This window comes from Prionailurus bengalensis, chromosome C1, assembly GCF_016509475.1.
Source record: "Prionailurus bengalensis isolate Pbe53 chromosome C1, Fcat_Pben_1.1_paternal_pri, whole genome shotgun sequence".
Lineage (NCBI taxonomy): Eukaryota > Metazoa > Chordata > Mammalia > Carnivora > Felidae > Prionailurus > Prionailurus bengalensis.
This window is the reverse complement of record NC_057345.1, coordinates 98,311,600-98,329,988: the sequence shown is the minus strand read 5'-3', so window position 1 is coordinate 98,329,988 and position 18,389 is coordinate 98,311,600. Positions and strand designations below refer to the sequence as shown.

Below are 18,389 nucleotides of genomic sequence, written 5' to 3'. Positions count from 1 at the left end.
AACATAATTATTGGTGTGGTCAGATTTTTAACTGTACAATTTTGCTGTTCATTTTCTGTTTGTTTCACATGGTTTTTTGGTTGTTGTGGTGGTGGTTCTCTTCCTCTCCCCCAACCCCATCTTTTTATTCATTGAGTATTTTTTAGAATCCCATTCTTTTAGTGATTGCTTTAGAGTTCACAACATACAACTTTAATCCATCCCCTTCAAATAATGTACTACTTCATATATAAAGTAAGAAATTTATGGTGCTATATTTCCATTTCTTTTTCCCTCCTTTGTGCTTTTGTCTTAAATTTTACTCCCACATTATTACAAATTCCACAATACATTATACATTATTATTGTGTATTCCACAATACTTTAAACAATCATCTTTTAAAGAGATTAATGAGAAAAATATGTCTTTTTTATTTATGCATGTGTACCATTTTTGGTTCTCATCATTCCTTTGTTTATATCCAGATTTCCATCTGGTATCATTTTTCTTCAATTTGAGTAACTTTTTTTAACATTTCTTATCGTGTAAACAAGGGCCAGCTTCATAGGCAGACAATCAATATAGCTGTACAGGGTCCTGCATTCAAAAGGGCCCTGTGAGGTTTTATGCTCTGTGGTAGCCATTTTGAAATTCTGGTAACTTAATCTTTGTATTTGTAGAGTGGTTTTTTGTTTTTTTTTTTTTAAAGTAATATCTACACCCAATGTGGGACTCAAACTCACAACCCTGAGATCCAAAGTTGCATGCTCTACCAACGGAACCAGCCAGGCACCCTCAAATTTGTGTTCTGTTGGTGAAGTCTGATTGCATAATGTAGGGTGCACTGGGAGTTGGAGCTTCAATTCACACAGGGTCCTGCCTCCTGCCACTTCCTGAGGATGGGTTCCCAGCTGCCCTCTCTCCAGCTGGCCCTGCATGGCCCTTCCCTACCTATACCCTGTGACCACTGTCACTCTCTGATCTTGGCAGAAGCCTTGTGTGTGAGGGATGAGGCTGGGCATGTACACCTCATGGTGTCTTGAAACACGGCATGACAATGGGTATCCTGCTCATGACTGGCAGCACCATGGTATATCTGATGAGCAGCCAACTGGAGGCCTTGGTTTTATGGAAGCAAGCCTATTGCCCATCGTGATCCAGATCTCAGGTGTGTTCTGGGCAGAGTTTTATAGATCCTTGGGGGCTACCTGTCTATCATGAGTTGGGGAGGCAGACCTGTGGGATGTGGAGACACCTGGCTATACTTTCCCAGACCCTGCCTCAGCCAGAGTGTGGCATATTGGTTTGGTGGCTGGCAAGAGGGAGATTCTAGCAGCCATTAGGCCCAAACAAGCATGTGCATGCCCCACATCACAGTGCTGGGTTCCCAGGTTCATGTGAGAATCTGCACTTGTTCCACAAGTATCCCTAGACCTCACAACACTCTCTTGGTTGGTTCCATGCCTGAGGGAACCCTCTCTTTCTCCTTCAAATCTTCTGAATTTGACTGTGTTTGTCTCTTCCATCCAGCTTTAGGCACCCTTTAGGACAAGCCAAAAATAGGAATTTTTTATTTTCAGTGATTCTGCGTGTAAGTTAAATACGCTGATATTTGCATTTAAAATGACATTGCACAGCAGTGCCTGGGTGGCTCAGTCAGTTAAGCGGCTGACTCTTAGTTTCAGCTCAGGTCTTGATCTCAGGGTTGTGAGTTCAAGCCCTATTTTGGGCTCCATGCTAAGTGTGAAACCTACTTAAAAATAAATGAATAAACAAATGAACAAACAAATAAATAAATAAGGGATTGTACAACATATAGATGAATGATAAATTCATGCAAATATCTTAAATTTTTAATTTTTTTACTTAAAACATTAGATAGTAAATAAAGAACACTATGACACATCCAAAGCCTACAGAAGAAAGGAAAAAAGCTTCATATCTACCTTTAAAGCCCTTTCCCTGCATTTGAACAAGGGGCCCCACGTTTTCAGTTTGCACTGAGACTCACAAATTGTGTTCGTCACCCTGAGTGCAAGTCTGCTGCTGACAAATTCTCCTAACCTTTTTCAACTGAAAATGCCTTTATTTCAACCCTAATTTTGAAGGCTATGTCTAGAATTCTAGATTCCCAATCCTGTCCACCTGCCCTGCCAACACTTTAAATATTTTCCATTGTTTCCTGCTTACCTCTTTATTTCTGAATGTAATGTGTATTTTTTTTCCTCTGGCCATTTAAGAATTTTCTCTTTATCGCTGATTTTCAGCAGCTTGATTATGGTTTGCCTTGATGAGGCCTTCTTTGTGTTTATCCTGTTTGAGATTTGTTGAGCCTCTTGGATTTATAGGTTTAGAGTTTTCATCAAGTTTAGAAAAACTTCAGCTATTATTTTTTGAAATATTTGTTCTCTGCCTTCCTACCACCTTCACCCTGGGATTCCCACTTTATGTAAGGTGAACTGCTTGATATTGTTTCAGGGAGTATCTGGTTTTTGTTTTTGTGTTAGCACTAGGTTTGCTTCAGTTTTTGTGTTTGACATTTTCTTTCACTCCTTATTTCACTTCGTTGATCATTTCTTCTTCAGTATCTAAAATAGCGGTTCCACCCATCCAGTGACTTTTTCATTTCAGATAGGGTATTTTTAAGTTCCAGAGGTTCTGTTTGCTTTCTTTTTTTACATCTTCATTTCTCTACTGATTATTTTCGTGTTTTCTTGTAAGTTTATGAATGTATTTAAAATATTGGATCAGAAGTCTTTGGCCACTATGTATCTGTCATTTTTGTTTCTGTTTCTATTGACTGATTTTTCTCTTGATTTTTCCCACCTTTAGTCTTCTTTACCTGTTTTGTAATTTTGAACAGATGCTGCACATTGTGAATGTTACATTGCTGAGTGTCTACATTTTGATGTCTTTATATAAAAATTACTGAGTTTAATTTGGGGGGGGTACTTCACTTATGAATAAACTTGATCCTTTTAGGGCTTTTAAAAACTTTGTTAGGGTAGCTCTAAAGTAGCATAAAGAGCATAGTAGCTCTAAAGTACAGTAAACTGTAGGGCTAGTTTAGTTCTACTGACAAGCCATGACCTCCTAACGTATCTACTGAATTCCCTGGATGTTGGACAAGTCTGCTCCTCTGTAGATCATTGGAAGTTGAACATTTCCCAGACCTTTGTGAACTCTGGATATTAGTCATCTTGCAGGTCCCCTGTAGTTGTTCCTTTGCCAGTAATTTATTTCCAGCCTTGTGTAGTGTTCAACCCTGTGCATTGGCAACTTAGTTTTCAAACCAAGACTCAAGAGGATCCTATGTAGATTTCTGGAGCTTTTTCTGTGTTGCTTCCTCCTTTCTGATACTCTGCCCTGAAAATTCCATCTTCTCTAGCCCCTTCAAACTCTGATCTCTTTATCTGTAACTCAGCAAGGCTTTCATATTCTGTGCTGTTTTCTGGAAAGAACCTCCAGGGTGAAAACTGGGCCAACATAGTGCCTGCTTCATTTGTTTTTCTTCTTTAAAACACCACAGCTCTGTGTTGTCTGTTATCCAATATGTGAAAGCATTTATTTAATATATAAGTCTTATTTTATAATCATTTATGTTGGGAAGGTGAGTCTAGTTCAGTTACTCCATCGTGGCCAGAAGTAAGAGTCTTCCTGGTCCCTTTCATCAGTTTTCTTTCTAATTGAGGTAAAATTCACATAAAAAATATTAATCATTTAAAAGCATACCCTTTCATCAGTTTATGGGACACCTGGGTGGCTCAGTTGATTAAATGTCTGACTCTTGATTTCTGCTCAGGGCATCTCACTCTCATGAGATTGAGCCCCATGGAGCATGGAGCCTGCTTAGGATTCTCTCTCTCCCTCTCCCTTTGCCTCTTTCCCACTTGTGTGCATCCACACTCACACTCTCTCTCCCCTAAAATAAATAAACATTAAAATAAATAAGTAAAGGCATATCCTTTCATCAACTTTTAAACCAACTGTTAGAATGTTCCATATTCTTCCTATTTTGTCAGATACTTATATTTGATCAAATAAAATATTTTACAGGATTTCGAGCAAGACACTCTCCCATATAAGACTTGAGTTAGTAAAATAGAGCGTCAATATTCTCTTTCCCAAAGAGTATTTCACTTACCCGAATGAATTCAAGTGGGTTTCTTTTAATATGCTAGAATCAGAATCTTATATATGATAAGTTATAGTATACATTACATTTTAAAATGATAAACTACAGTTGATGTGTTTCTTGGGTGAAGTAAATATTCAGAAAAGAAAAAAAAATAAAAACAAGGAGGCATTATTAAGGCTCACCTCTTTGGGAACAAAAAACAGAAAAAAGAGTTTGATTCGTATCCTTTATTTCAAGCATGCTGTTTTATTTTGAACTTTTAAATCGTGCCTGATTTTTCATATTTGTACTTCTGCTCACTCGAGGAACTGTTTCTTCAGTTGAGATGCCCATTGTGGTTATTGAGCGCTCTACCCCCTCTTTTTGTGACTCCTCCCCGACTTCAGTAATCTTTAATGGATAGAGAAGGCTGACTCATCTGACTCATTTCATGCTATGAAGAGAAAAAAATTTTTTGAAGAATTGTTGAAGCGGTCATATTCTCTCAGTCTGTGTTTTTGTTAGATCTCTTCAAGCAAACTTGAGAAAGAAATCTCTAGGGACAAATGTGTGAGTTGGCTTTAGGGAGTTTTCTGAAGATGAAACTGTGGAGAGATCTAGGACTTGAAAACTGGGCCCCCATTTAGGGCTTAGAGTGTCCATGATAGTGGAAGTCAACACAAGAAACTGGGGAGGTGGGTGTGGGGTATAAAGGATCACACGGAGCCACATGAAGGAGGTGCTGAGGTGCAAGGTGGCTCCGAATTTAATTAGGTTAAAGTTAGACATGAGATGCCTATAGGAAAACAACTGAGGCAATTCTTGGCTTAGTGAGCGATTCTTATTTTTTGGATGGGACAAAAACAGAACGTGTATATAGCTTATATCTAAGAACAGGGAAGCCACATTGTAAAGAGTTTGATCTGTCAAAACTTGGAACTATGAAATCAGATATAAAGACAGATTCTCTATACTATCTATATAGGCAGCCATCTAGAATGCATTAAAACATTTTTGTTTTTGAAATATTTTGTCCACTTTTTGAAAGCTACAGTGTATTAATACATACATTTAGAAGCAAGTAGCATTTCTCTTTATAATTCCTCCTGGGGCGCCTGGGTGGCTCAGTTGGTTAAGCATCTGACTTCAGCTCAGGTCGTGATCTCAGGGTTTGTGGGTTCAAGCCCCACGTTGGGCTCTGTGCTGACAGCTCGGAGCCTGGAGCCTGCCTCGGATTCTGTGTTTCCCTCTCTCTCTGCCCCTCCCCTGCTCATGCTGTGTCTGTCTGTCTGTCTCTCAAAAATAAATAATAAACATTTAAAAATGTTTATAATTCCTGCTTATGTTAGGAGTGTCCCATGTTGCTCCGCTACTCCATTGCCACTGAAACACTATCAGTGCACATCATTCATATTTGTGTGTGAATCTCATAAAGTCAGCATTTGTTGCTAGCAATTTTCAAGTTAAAAATTTCTTTAGCCCTAAAAAAAATTTTTTTTGTTAGCTTTAGCAGATTTCATCTTTCTTCCCAGTTTGACCCATTCATACATTACATACATTCCTGCGTTACATACATTCACGTATTAACAAAGGAAAAGTAAAGAAAACATTAACAAGGATTGCTGACAACCTCTACTGGGCTCCTAGGAGAGAGAAAAATACTGTTGAGCCTTGAACGACACAGGTTTGAATTGTGTGTGTTATAATTCACTTATAGGTGGATATTTTTCTATAAATACAGTACAGTACTGTAAGTATATTTTTCTTCTTAAATTTTCTTAGAATTTTCTTCTCTCTCTGTTTATTGTAAGAATACAGTATACAATACATAGAACATACAAAATATGTATTAATCAGCTGTTTATGTTATCATTAAGGCTTCCTGCCAACTGGAGGCTGCTTTTGGGGGGGGAGTCAAAAGTTAGACGCAGATTTTCAACTCTGCAGAAGCTCATCCCGACCTCCGTCAAGGATCAACTGTACTCCCATCTTGTCTATAGTGAAGAAAACCCAAGACTCAAGGACACCCTAAAACCCTTAGGAATCCTCTGTAAACATCAGAAGCAACAAAAGGATTTTCAGTTTTAGCAATGAGCAGTAACTGACTGGACCTTCAAATTGTATGCGTTAGTCTTTTACTGAGAGTTCTGGGCCTGGGTGCCAGATGGTCACACACAGCAGGGGCTGGGAGCTGTGGTGGCAGCAGCAAAAAAAAAAAAAAAGAGAGAGAGAGAGAGAGAGAGTTCTGCAGCAACAGCTTTGGTATTTCGGGGTTTTGGAGTTTTTTTCTTCCCACTCACATTAGTTCAATTTCTTAAGGTTATGTAGAATTTTCCTGCATTGGATCCTCATCAAAGGTTATTTGCTGGCAAAGCTGGTTTTCCTAGAAACTTGTAGGAATGGTTTAAATGGAAGTTGATAGAAGTCCTGATGAGCAGCTGCCCTGCCTGGAAGAAATTGTGTGTGTGAACTGTCAGCTGCACTGACAGAACTGGGCCAAGATATTTTCCTGCCTGTTAATCAAGGCCCCACAGACAAAGCTCAAGGAAGGATGACCCCTGCCTCAGGAAGTTTTGAATCAGCTACTATTTATAACCAGTATAGTCTGACTTGAGATCAGGTCTTTGCTCACTTGATAAGAAAAGTTCTGTGCCACATTTTACATTTGAGGAAACATTTATGAGCCTAAATGAGTGAAGCCTGTATGTGAAAGGAAGGAGTGTGTCAGTGGCTGTAAGTATTTTTGCCAATTTGGGCCAAGGGTGTGGTGGCAGAGATGTGGAAAGTTCAGTCAGTGACGAAATAGGTTATTATATTTTAAAGCAACTAATAGTTAATGGCACATTGGATGGTCTTTAGCACTGTGCAGACAGAGTCCTGTGCTGCTAATAGTAAAGCCGACATAAGAGGATGTGAAACGAGGGCTAGTGTTGTCCCCAACGTAGGACAAGGGGAAGAAATCAGGTATTCACGTGCTTCCAGACTAACTGGCTCTTCCTCTGGATGCATACATAAACCTTTTAGTTATTCGAGATGTATTTCAGTGTGTGTGCACTTTTTTTAATACTCTGCTGGTCTTTGTTTCCTTAAGAGAAGGTCCCATGAAGAATTGATTTTAGGGGCGCCTGGGTGGCTCAGTTGGTTGAGCATCAGACTTCAGCTCAGGTCATGATCTCGCGGTTCACGAGTTCAAACCCCACGTCGGGTTCTGTGCTGACAGCTCAGAACCTGGAGCCTGCTTCGGATTCTGTGTCTCCCTCTCTCTCTGCCCCTCCCCTGTTTGTGCTCTGTCTCTCTCCACCTCTCAAAAATAAATAAAATGTCAAAAAAATGAAAAAAAAAAAGAATGGATTTTAACATTGTATACTACTACGTGTAATCTCGTATAAAACCTCAGTCTACCTAACTTTAGGAAATTAAATAAGGCAGAACATTAAAGCTGATAATTTGAGAAATATCACAAGTTAATATTTTCTCTGTATTATATCACCATCTTAGGAATGCCTTTATGGAGTTGAATTACTTAATGGATGACAGGCACATTTTTGCATGTGCAATGTAAATGAATTATTTAGGGATAGATAGAGGCAGTGTTTTAGTAGTCTTTAAATTAGGAAATTCTAAAACTGTGTTAACATATTCTTGTCTCATTTTAATAGGAACATTCAAGATAAAGTTGTAGCCATTTTCAACAAGGACCAGTGATTAAAATCCTTCTTTTTAAAAAGAGACTTCCAAGTTAAACATGAAAGGAAAATACTAGAATTGCTTGGATTCTAACTGACAGGATAAAGAATACAGTATTTCACGGTTACTTATGATGGAACCTCAGTAGAATTCACACTTTGTCATGCACCCAACTGGGAACATGGATGCCGGTTTTTCTCGTTCTGCTCTTCAGACCCTGTCAAGAAGCCACTGCAAAAATATCAAACAAAAAATTTCTCAGTGGGAAGGAAGAACGAATGGTATATCTAACCCAGAAAGGTGGCATCCAAAGGACTTTGGAGTGAGGTATAATAACTGTCATCAAGAGATTCTTGAGAAAAATCCTGTTGCTGAGGGAAAGAGCAAAAAGTTGGATGCAGCCAACTCTCAAAATGTCGGTCTAGATATCAATGCAGATGCCAAAAGCCAGGACCAAACTGAGGGTGAAAGTGAGAAACATGAAGATGATCGTACACACCCATTTAGAAATGAATCAGAATCCAGTTGGGTATGTTCTCAGGTCAAACAGATTGAAAGCTGGAAAGACGTTTTGGATGCAGAGACTTCCTTACCTCCAGGAAATTTCTATACCTCACAGATACTGTGGAAGAAAATAGAGGCACTTCCCCCAGATAAAGTCTTCAATTTGGCTTTAGAACATTGTGACTCTTCAGAAAAAGAACTGAATTTCCAAGTTCCGGATAGTTCATACGGAATAACCAAGAGCTTAGAAAATATTTACTCTGAACCCGAGGGACAGGAATGTGGACCTTCTATAAATCCTTTGCCCAAGCCTCGTAGGACGTTCAGATATTTATCTGAGTCTGGTGTTGTGCCATGTAAAGAAAGAAACTGTGACAGAAAATACTGTGAAAATAATTCTTGTGCAGAGTCTTCTTTGGCCTCTTCTCAGGAACCCGAACCAAAGAAATATGGCAGACAAATCAGAGGGAGATCTAAAAGGTATGTTTTTATTTGCTAGGTGATGATTTCTAAGCATTGTCCTTACGGAACTACTTCCCTGCATGGGTTAGAGGCCTAGGTTGATTCTACAGATGTTGATTGACCCGAGGGGAAAGTACCTACAAAAGGAAATAGAAGTATAGGTAATATGTAAGACAGTGTATGGACCCAAGAGCATCAGAAAGACTTGAGTTTTATATTTTTAAGAATGTGTAGGGATGTAAGTATATTCTCTTCTGCTTCATTTGGGGCATGCTGGCTTTGGCTTCACTTTTCACTAGTGGGTTAACTTAATAAAGGTACACGATAAAGAACAAGAATGTAATTAGCCAAAAGCCTCCAATTTTCTCATGGTGCATGCCTATAGGGTACCAGCCTAGTTTATTATTCTCAAGTATCTGATAAAGCACCTTTGTAATTTTGCATGCAAGTCCTTTACTTATAGATGTCTCACTATCATACCAATTTAAAGAATACTAGAGTTTTAAAACATATAACTTTAAAACATATCTCCTTTCTTAAGGAAATCCTTTGAATTTGAGGATATTCAGCACTTTCGAAATCGGAACTCACAGAAGATTCATGAAGAACTTGGAAGAAATTCTGGCTCAGCACTTTATTATACGCAGTCTGAGGACAATATCTATGAGGATATCATATGTATGTGTCCACAAACTTTGCAATTAAATTTAATGAGTATGTATTTGGTGGTGGAGCTCTTAACTATAGGATGGTATTTTGTTTTATAACCATACATATCTTGTTGGGGAGAGGGCCGGGGCCGGGGGGCGGGGAGAGGGAGAGAGAAAAAGAATATTAAGCAGTCCTCACGCCCAGTGCAAAGCCCGGCACAGGGCTTGACCTCACAATCCTGGGATCGTGACCTGAGCTGAAATCAAGAGTCAGACACTCAACCAACCAAGCTACCCAGGTGCCGCTAGATATTTCTTTTTAATACGGTAACTTTAGTCATATAAATTCTTTTGTTCTTGAATGGTTTTTACAGTTAGTTTAGTGGACTGCTCAGTTCAGAAGTAGATGTTTAGGTATAGTATTTTGAGAATGCTTTTAGCTCGGTTAGATGCCTGAGTGGTCTATAAACTTAAAGTGCCATTGATTTTGAGACCTACATCCCTATAGCAATATAGAATACGAAGCTGAACGTATTCAGTCAGTTCTTTATTTCTTTTCCTAGCTGTAGTCACTTTGTTTCCATTTAACTATGTTTCTCTAAACTTTTTTTCCCATTATTTTTTAAGATCCTTCCAAAGAAAATCCATATGAAGATATTCCAATACAGCCTTTGCCCATGTGGAGATCCCCTTCGGCCTGGAAACTACCGCCCCCTAAAAGTGCTTTCAGAGCACCAAAGGTATGACCAAAGAATTAGTGTAAGAAAACATTAAATATAATTAATATAAGAAAACATAAGAATCTTGTTTATGATCTCCACAAAAAGATTAAAATGGTTTAACTAGGGCCAAGATGAAGAGGTTCTGAAATATGGGTTTTGTTGGTAGTGGTGGATTTTTTGTTCTTTGGGGGGGGGGGGGGGTTTGGGCAGCACACAGCTTTTTGTGTGCTTTGGTTTGGGGGGAGTTTTTTTGTTCATTTACTAGCAGTTCAGAAAAATTAGAATATGAACACCTTTAAACAAGCCATGAGCTTTTCGTTCCAGTGTAGTTAACCACAGCTCCCCCTTAGTCTCACGACAGTCTGTGGCCTAAATTACCTGTCTCATCCCTGAAGGCATTTGTCACCCCTGCAGGCAAAGGCTGCCTGAGTTAATGAGGACTCTGAGCGGTTGTTTTCTGGAAATTTGATTACCTTGTAGTAGAACTTGGGATTAGAAGCCTGAGGAATGTCTTTACAAATGGTCAAAAAAGGAATTATGGTATCCTCAATTGAGATGACTTTAAAGACAAGATAAATCTTTTTCTGAAATAACTTGGCCTTGAGAACATAGGCATTACCTAAATGATCTTACCCTTACTGGTACATCTTCTCCTGTTTTAGCTTCCTCCCAAACCTCAGTTCCTGCACCGGAAGACTATGGAACTGAAGACCTCCCAAGCTTTTTTACGCTCAAAGCTCACAAAGGATACCACTTTGCCTGTCACTTTAACGGAATGGAAGCTTTTCCGAGCTGGAGAAGTTGCAAACAGGAAAAGGAAAAATCTTCCAAGGGTAGGGACTCCAGTACTTTAATTCTTTGACCCTTACTTCATTTCCATAAATGAGAATAAATAAACTTTAGACTGGAACAAATCCTAGGTTAGAACTGATCTATTGGGATGAGAAGATTTGGAAAGCGGCCTTAAATTTTAGGTTTTTGCTCATGAAAGAAAAATGCGTGAGTGGCTTTTGCCAGGGTTTCTCTATGGATTTGGAAAATTGATTTTAGATGGAGGGTTCACTTCATTTACCTTAGCTCTCATTAAAATCAGCTGCCTGTGTCAAGGAAGCACTAGAATCTCCTATAAGAGGACATTCTACGATGCTGGCTTCAGTGTGGTTATTCTCACTCATATATATAATTGCTGAAGGGAACTGTTTTGTGCCTGAGTTTACACATTTTCAGTAATAACAAAATATGTACCTTTAATTTGGGGCAAAAATTTCCATTCAGCGGGAAGAGAAAGGAAATTTGACTCTTGGGAATAGAAATTATTAGCGATTACATTAAATAACTGATATCTCTCTCAAGGGGGAAAAGGCAATAAATCTAAATTATGTTGACTATTAGAACCAAATATTAGCTATTAGAACCAAAATGAAGAAACTGGGATTATTTGTAGACAGATACATGTTTTTTAAGACAGATATATTTTTTTTAAGGAGGGACACTTCAGAAACTGCATGACAACATTTTAAAATGTTTATGTTACTTGGTTCTTCTGTAATTCAGAATGTTTTCAGGGTAACTATGTAGAAATGAAAAAAAAGAGCAGATCATTTAAATAGTCTTCCTTAATCCCATCTGAATTAGCAATATGTATCCATTTAGCACACAATTTTTGCACCTGATTTTAACATTAAACAAAAGTCACAGCTGTTTCTTGGTTTAGTAACTGCTGATTGGTTCCTTGGGAAATATTCTGTTCCACAATACTTTAATTCTTCTGATCTATTTCCTGCCCTTCCCTCCTTAATATGTGAAGAGTTAAAGACACACAGTTTTAAAAAAGCACTAAACAGATCTCTGTCAGTGAAACCAAAAAATCCTCAGCTGTTTAATCTCCTGTGTATGGTGAAGAATATGTAAAATCAGATGTTTAAAGAGTTGCTGGGCATTCTACAGTAGTCCTCTGATATATCATGCTGGCACAACAAGGCAGCCTCCCACATGCCCGGAGACAACAGATCATGTGTTCACAGGGGTGAGAATACAGACACAGAAGGAACTGCATTTAAGATATTGTCCTTGGAATGACATTAACAAAATATTTGGGAATAATAGATTGTAGATTTTAATGAGATTGAAGGAAATTTGCAGTTCTTTTATTTCGTGCCTCAGTATTTTAGGTAACGTGGATCCCCCAAGTACTCAAAGCTTATTCTCTTTCTGATTATAGGTGATATTATCCAACTTTCCTTTTCTAATTTTTCCCCAGTGGTCTTTTTCAGAAGTGAGGTGGGAAAATATGACCATGAACTCTTACTCTTGACAGTCAGGCAGGAACAAGCTGTTAGCATTTCTACTGCGACCCTCCTTGGATTAAATCCTATTAGGATGTTCTACTTGCAAATCAGATTTTGACTTCTCGGTATCTTCAGCAACAACATTCCATCAGGAAAGCAGTTTTCATTTACTTCCCCTTTGATGACTAGAGCTATCCCTGGAAAGGAAACTGGTTTCATAGTTTGAAAATCACTGATCTAGTCCATATGCCTGTTCCCCACCCTTCCTCTCTTTCCCTCCTGTGAAAGCCTGTGTGGGATTGTTTGCTACAATAGATTTCCTAATGTCTCATATTGTCGCGTCAAGTGTGTATAGCAATATGGTTTCTACCATTCCTTAGGAGGAATATTCTACAACATTTCCTACAACCGCAAGGTAACTCTTCCTAACTCATAACCAAAATTTCAATTTTGTTACTTTATCTCATAGTTTTCTAGAACAGATAGTTCCTTTCCTTTATAATATTTGAGTCTACTTTTGAGTATAATTTTCAGATGCTCATTAATAATTATACTATTTTTGTTCATTATGTCCCCAAAATACATGTTTACTTTCATATGTCTTTCCTTATAGCCCCCTAACAATACCTTTTTATGTTGGATTCTCTTGTTTTTTTACAATGGTAATATTTAAGAACACTGGTAATTTTTCACTTGAATGGCAGCTACAAAAGTCTTTAAAAGAACAAACGCATCCAAAATGTGGGAATAATCTGCATATTGGAAGCACATGTTTCTCACATGTTATTTTTCTTGTGCTGGACTGATTCACTGCCTATGGATTGCCAGGATTGCTGGAGAAACAAGGACAAAAGAGAAAACAAGAACATTCTTCTCAAACTTTGTTGGCTCTTATGTTCCTAACAGTTGTAATTTGAGGCATTAAATATATTAAATCAGGATTAATAATTAAGAAAAAGCTTGGAATTTTAAGAAGAAAGAGAAATAAACATGGAAAACTAATGAATTCCTCTTTTTATTTTTTTAAGTTTGTTTATTTAAGCAATCTCTTCACCCAATGTGGGACTCAAATTCACAACCCCAAGATAAAGAGCCGCATGCTCTGACTGAGCCAGCCAGGCCTCCCAATTCCTCCTTTCAAAAGTGGCTGTTCACTGGGGTGCCTGGGTGGCTCAGTCTTAGGCTAAGTGTCTGACTTTGACTCAGGTCCATGACCTCACGGTTTGTGAGTTCAAGCCCTGCATTGGGCTCTGTGCTAGCCTGGAGCCTGCTTCAGATTCTGTGTCTTCCTCTCTCTCTGCCCTTCCCCCACTCATGTTCTGTCTCTCAAAAATAAATAAAAACATAAAAAATTTTTTTAAAAAGTTGCTGTTCATCAGCTTGATTTTTTCCTCTTTTTAAAAAAAATTAAAAAAAAATTTTTTTAAATCTTTATTTATTTTTGAGAGAGAGAGACACAGAGTGCAAGCGGGGGAGGAACAGAGAGAGAGGGAGACACAAAATCCGAAGCAGGCTCCAGGCTCTGAGCTGTCAGCACAGAGCCCGATGCGGGGCTTGAACTCACGAACCGTGAGATCATGACCTGAGCCGAAGTTGGACACCCAAACAACTGAGCCACCCAGGCGCCCCTGAAATATTTTTTTACTTGAGTATTGTTGACACATATTTCCTCCTTTTTAAAAGTTTTTTATTTTAGAGAGAGAGAGATATAACACGTATGCACAAGTTGGGGAGAGGGGCAGAAGGAGAGAAAGAATCCAACTCAATCCCAGGCCCTGGGATCATGACCTGAGCCAAAATCAAGAGTCAGACACTCAACTGACTGAGCCACCCAGGAACCCCATCTTTCCTTTTTGAACCCTACTCTGTGTATGTGTGTCTGTGTTTGTCGGTGTCTATCTGTCTCTTTCACACACACCTCCCAGCAGCAAAGAAAAAAATTCTGAGTAATGTTTTTTAAACGGAACCTGGTTTTCATCCTAAAGCACATTTGAGAGCCTCCTATTTTTATGACACTTGTAAAATAAATTGTAATATTAGTGCTCCCAGTAGCGAAGAGTGTTTGCTTTAACAAAAGCGTTGTCAGCGTGATTATCTTTTTGTGAAGAATTCCTGGGAACAGAAATAACTGAGCCTTACCCCACCTTCCAAGTGGAAGGAGTATTCTGCTTCTTACTCTGGGTGATAGGAAAGGCTTGGTCAACAAAGAGAGTGCATGGGACACCTGGGTGGCTCAGTTGGTTAAACGTCCAACTTTGGCTCAGATCATGATCTCACAGTTTCTGAGTTCCAGCCCCGCATTGGGCTCTGTGCTGACAGCTCAGAGCCTGGAGCCTGCTTCGGATTCTGTGTCTCCGCCTCTCTCTGCCCCTCCTGTGCTCATGCTCCGTCTCTCTCTGTCTCTCAATAATAAATAAACATTTAAAAAATTAAATAAATGAATGAATTTTAAAAAAAACAGAGTGCAATAGGCAGGTTTCTTGCATGTTGTGGTGTGGAGTGACAAGGAATCTCTCTAAGAGCCTGTGCTGGGTCCTTCTGGAAAGAAGATAGCCTTTCCTCCTTCTCTACCCATGTTATATGGATTTTCTATTAGAACAACGTATCATATTACTAAAGATCAGTTTAGATTCAAAATTGAAAAAATGTCAGGGCGCCTGGGTGGCGCAGTCGGTTAAGCGTCCGACTTCAGCCAGGTCACGATCTCGCGGTCCATGAGTTCAAGCCCCGCGTCAGGCTCTGGGCTGATGGCTCAGAGCCTGGAGCCTGTTTCCGATTCTGTGTCTCCCTCTCTCTCTGCCCCTCCCCCGTTCATGCTCTGTCTCTCTCTGTCCCAAAAATAAATAAAAACGTTGGAAAAAAAAAATAAAAAAAAAAAATTGAAAAAATGTCAACGTTTTTACTTTTAAAAAGGATCTTTGAGTGAAAATCATTAGTAAATTAATATGAAAACTTGGTGTTGAATCTTAAAAAAAAAAAAAGGGAGGTACCCGGCTGGCTCCATCAGTGGAGCATGTGACTCTTGATCTTGAGGTTGTAAGCTCAAGCCCCAAGTTAGGCATAGAGATTACTTAAAAATAAAATTTTTATTATTTAAAAAATTTTTTTAATGTTTATTTATTTTTGAGAGAGAGGGAGAGTGCGTGAGCGTGGGAGGGGCAGAGAGAGAGGGAAGCAGAGGATTCGAGGCAGGCTCCGTGCTGTCCGCACTGAGCCCGATGTGGGGCTTGAACTCACAAACTGAAAGATCAAGACCTGAGCCAAAGTGGGACGTTTAACCAAATGAGCCACCCAAGTGTCTGGTGTTAGTTTTAACTTGTGCTTTGTTGGTCTTTTTTCAGCTCGTATTGAAAATTGCTGATGTATTTGAGTCTAAGAGAGGGAAAAAGAGGGTAAAGTTACACCCATACACTGGAAAAGACGTACCTCCCTCAAAAGGTAAGAATTGTTGCAGCTGTCCAGAGCTACCAGCATTTGAGGGGAGAGTCATATAACTTAACATTTATGTAAATTATAATTCTTGGTTTACTTTCCTATCTATCCCACTTAAATATAACTTCTTTAAGATAAGGGATTATTTCTTATTCTTCCTCAAATCCCTGCCAATGAGACTAATTTTCATAGGCAGATTGCATTATTTTATAATCCTACTTTGATTTATAGTCTCTTTCAGTATAGACTCTTTCAGTTAGACTCTCAGTAGAACCGAGAATATTAGGTATATAGAGACCACAGGTATGTGGCACAGAACTGGTAGTCATCTACTAAGTTCAGTAGTAGTTTCATCCTTCAGATGCCTAGATAAAACCTACATTGTCTTTTTAAAAAAAAAAATTAATGTTTTTTTATTTTTGAGAGAGACAGAGTGAGCAGGGAAAGGGCAGAGAGAGAGGGAGATAAAGAATCCAAGGCAGGCTCCAGGCTCTGAGCTGTCAGCACAGAGCCTGACGCGGGGCTCGGACTCACAAGTGGTGAGATCATGACCTGAGCTGCAGTTGGACATTTAACCAACCGAGCCACCCAGGAGACCCAAACCTTACATTGTCTTAATTAAGAAACTCCGAACATCCATAGTGAATTATTAGAATTTTCTGAGCCTCATGCAAGATTCTTAACTTGGTTTTCTGACAAAGAACATGCAGAATTTAGCAGTTTTTGTCAAGCGAGAAACAACAGCCAAGTCATAACCAGAGAAGAATGTTTCCTATTTTTGCCGACGTCCAAAGACAGAAATTTCTTAATTTCCCTTGAAAATCTGTTCTGCATTCCAACAATTACTATCTGAAAATAAAATCCTCCCTGCTCCAATTTGAGCCTCTTTCTTCTTACTCTAAAATCAACTAGTCACCATTTTAGATACAAGTTTCCATATTTTCAAAAGCAGAGATCAAAACATGTTCTAATCTTCTCTGCCGCAGAAGAAATCATTTTGGTTATTGCTGCTAATAGGAACCACTTACCGAATGAAGTAATAGATTTTCTACATACTTTATCTCATGTGTAACATATGACAACACTAGGACGCAGGGACTGTCCTTATTTTACAGAAGAAGAAGCTGAGCCAGTGGAGGAAGTGTCGGTTTGCAGAAAGGAGCATGGTACCATGAAGTCCTACCCTTTTCTGTCACCAACAGTTACTCGCCATTTTTCTCATAAATCTTGATTTTTAGCAGTTTAATGATTTCTCCATGTGGTTTTTTTTTTTTCTCCTCAACAAGGATATTGTCAACGGCTTTTTATGTGTATATTTCAGAACTAGGTACAGAAGATGAAAACTCGTGCCAGCTATTATTCTGGACCCTTTTATTTTTTTTATTTATTTATTTTTTCAACGTTTATTTATTTTTGGGACAGAGAGAGACAGAGCATGAACGGGGGAGGGGCAGAGAGAGAGGGAGACACAGAATCGGAAACAGGCTCCAAGCTCTGAGCCATCAGCCCAGAGCCTGACGCGGGGCTCGAACTCACGGACTGCGAGATCGTGACCTGGCTGAAGTCGGACGCTTAACCGACTGCGCCACCCAGGCGCCCCTATTCTGGACCCTTTTAGACTCATTATCATTAATCTTCTAAATAGCCTTTGTGGCAGACATTATTGTCAACTGTTTCTAGATAAGGAAATAAATTGTAAATTGCAAATTATGTAAGATTTCAAGACACTGGGGCCAAGACAAATTCTTATGAAACATTACCATTTTCCTAAATTAATAGCAGTCTACTGGCAGCTACATTCTCGATGCTTATGCTGCACTAAGTAGGTTCTTACTGATCTCTTACTTTATTTGTATGTCTTATGCCTTATGGATTAGGAACATTTCAGTAAATTTGGCTCTAAGATAAGTTTTGAAAAGCCAAGTCTTTTTTTCTCTGTATCGTTATTGAAAAAAACTCGACAGAATGAATTGTGAACTTACAACAATCCCTAAATTGTAACTCTTCCCCACAAGTGTGTTTTTCTTTTGCAAGGCTCAAAGAAAATATGCATTTACCCAGCCTCTGTAACCAACTCCTCCTGTGGGCCTGAGGAAGTTGTCTCATGCCTGAGGATCTCTTGGCTCCACAGTTAACATTTTCAGATTTTGTTTTCCTCCTTAAGCTTTTGTCTGTAGATCAACAATGACTGGTAGAACCAGATAATTGTATTTACCTACTCTGTCAGTACATGCTAGGTTTTACTGAATCTGTTCCAACCTAAACATTTCTTAACTTTTAGTTATCAGTTGTTACAAAATGATTTATTGCCCTTCTTCAGTTCTGTCATTATAATTTTGTGTGTTGAAGTCACGTGTAAAAAACGGACAACCTATTTCTTTTTTGATCCCTGTAGATTCTAAATAGATTTTCCTATTGGCTTGTAAGCAAGCCCCTTAACCATCATTCAGTTTCTTGGAACACGGATCATCAAAACCTACAGATGTGAATAGAGGAAAGCCACCTAAATGAGCTTTTGTAGGGTCTCTTCCTTCCTTTCCCCTTTCA

The 18,389-nt window shown here is 38.9% G+C and overlaps 1 protein-coding gene across 2 annotated transcripts in view; it reads left to right on the top strand.

The window, feature by feature from the left end:
• Positions 1-18,389, top strand: part of DENND2C (DENN domain containing 2C) — a 91,067-nt gene that overhangs the window by 41,374 nt on the left and 31,304 nt on the right. For both annotated transcript variants that reach the window (XM_043575910.1, XM_043575909.1), the window contains exons 2-6: positions 7,757-8,768; positions 9,292-9,428; positions 10,028-10,140; positions 10,785-10,955; positions 15,752-15,848. In XM_043575910.1, the coding sequence (XP_043431845.1) occupies positions 7,948-8,768; positions 9,292-9,428; positions 10,028-10,140; positions 10,785-10,955; positions 15,752-15,848 (1,339 nt within the window). In that variant the 5' untranslated portion in view covers positions 7,757-7,947. The remainder of the gene's footprint in view (positions 1-7,756; positions 8,769-9,291; positions 9,429-10,027; positions 10,141-10,784; positions 10,956-15,751; positions 15,849-18,389) is intronic.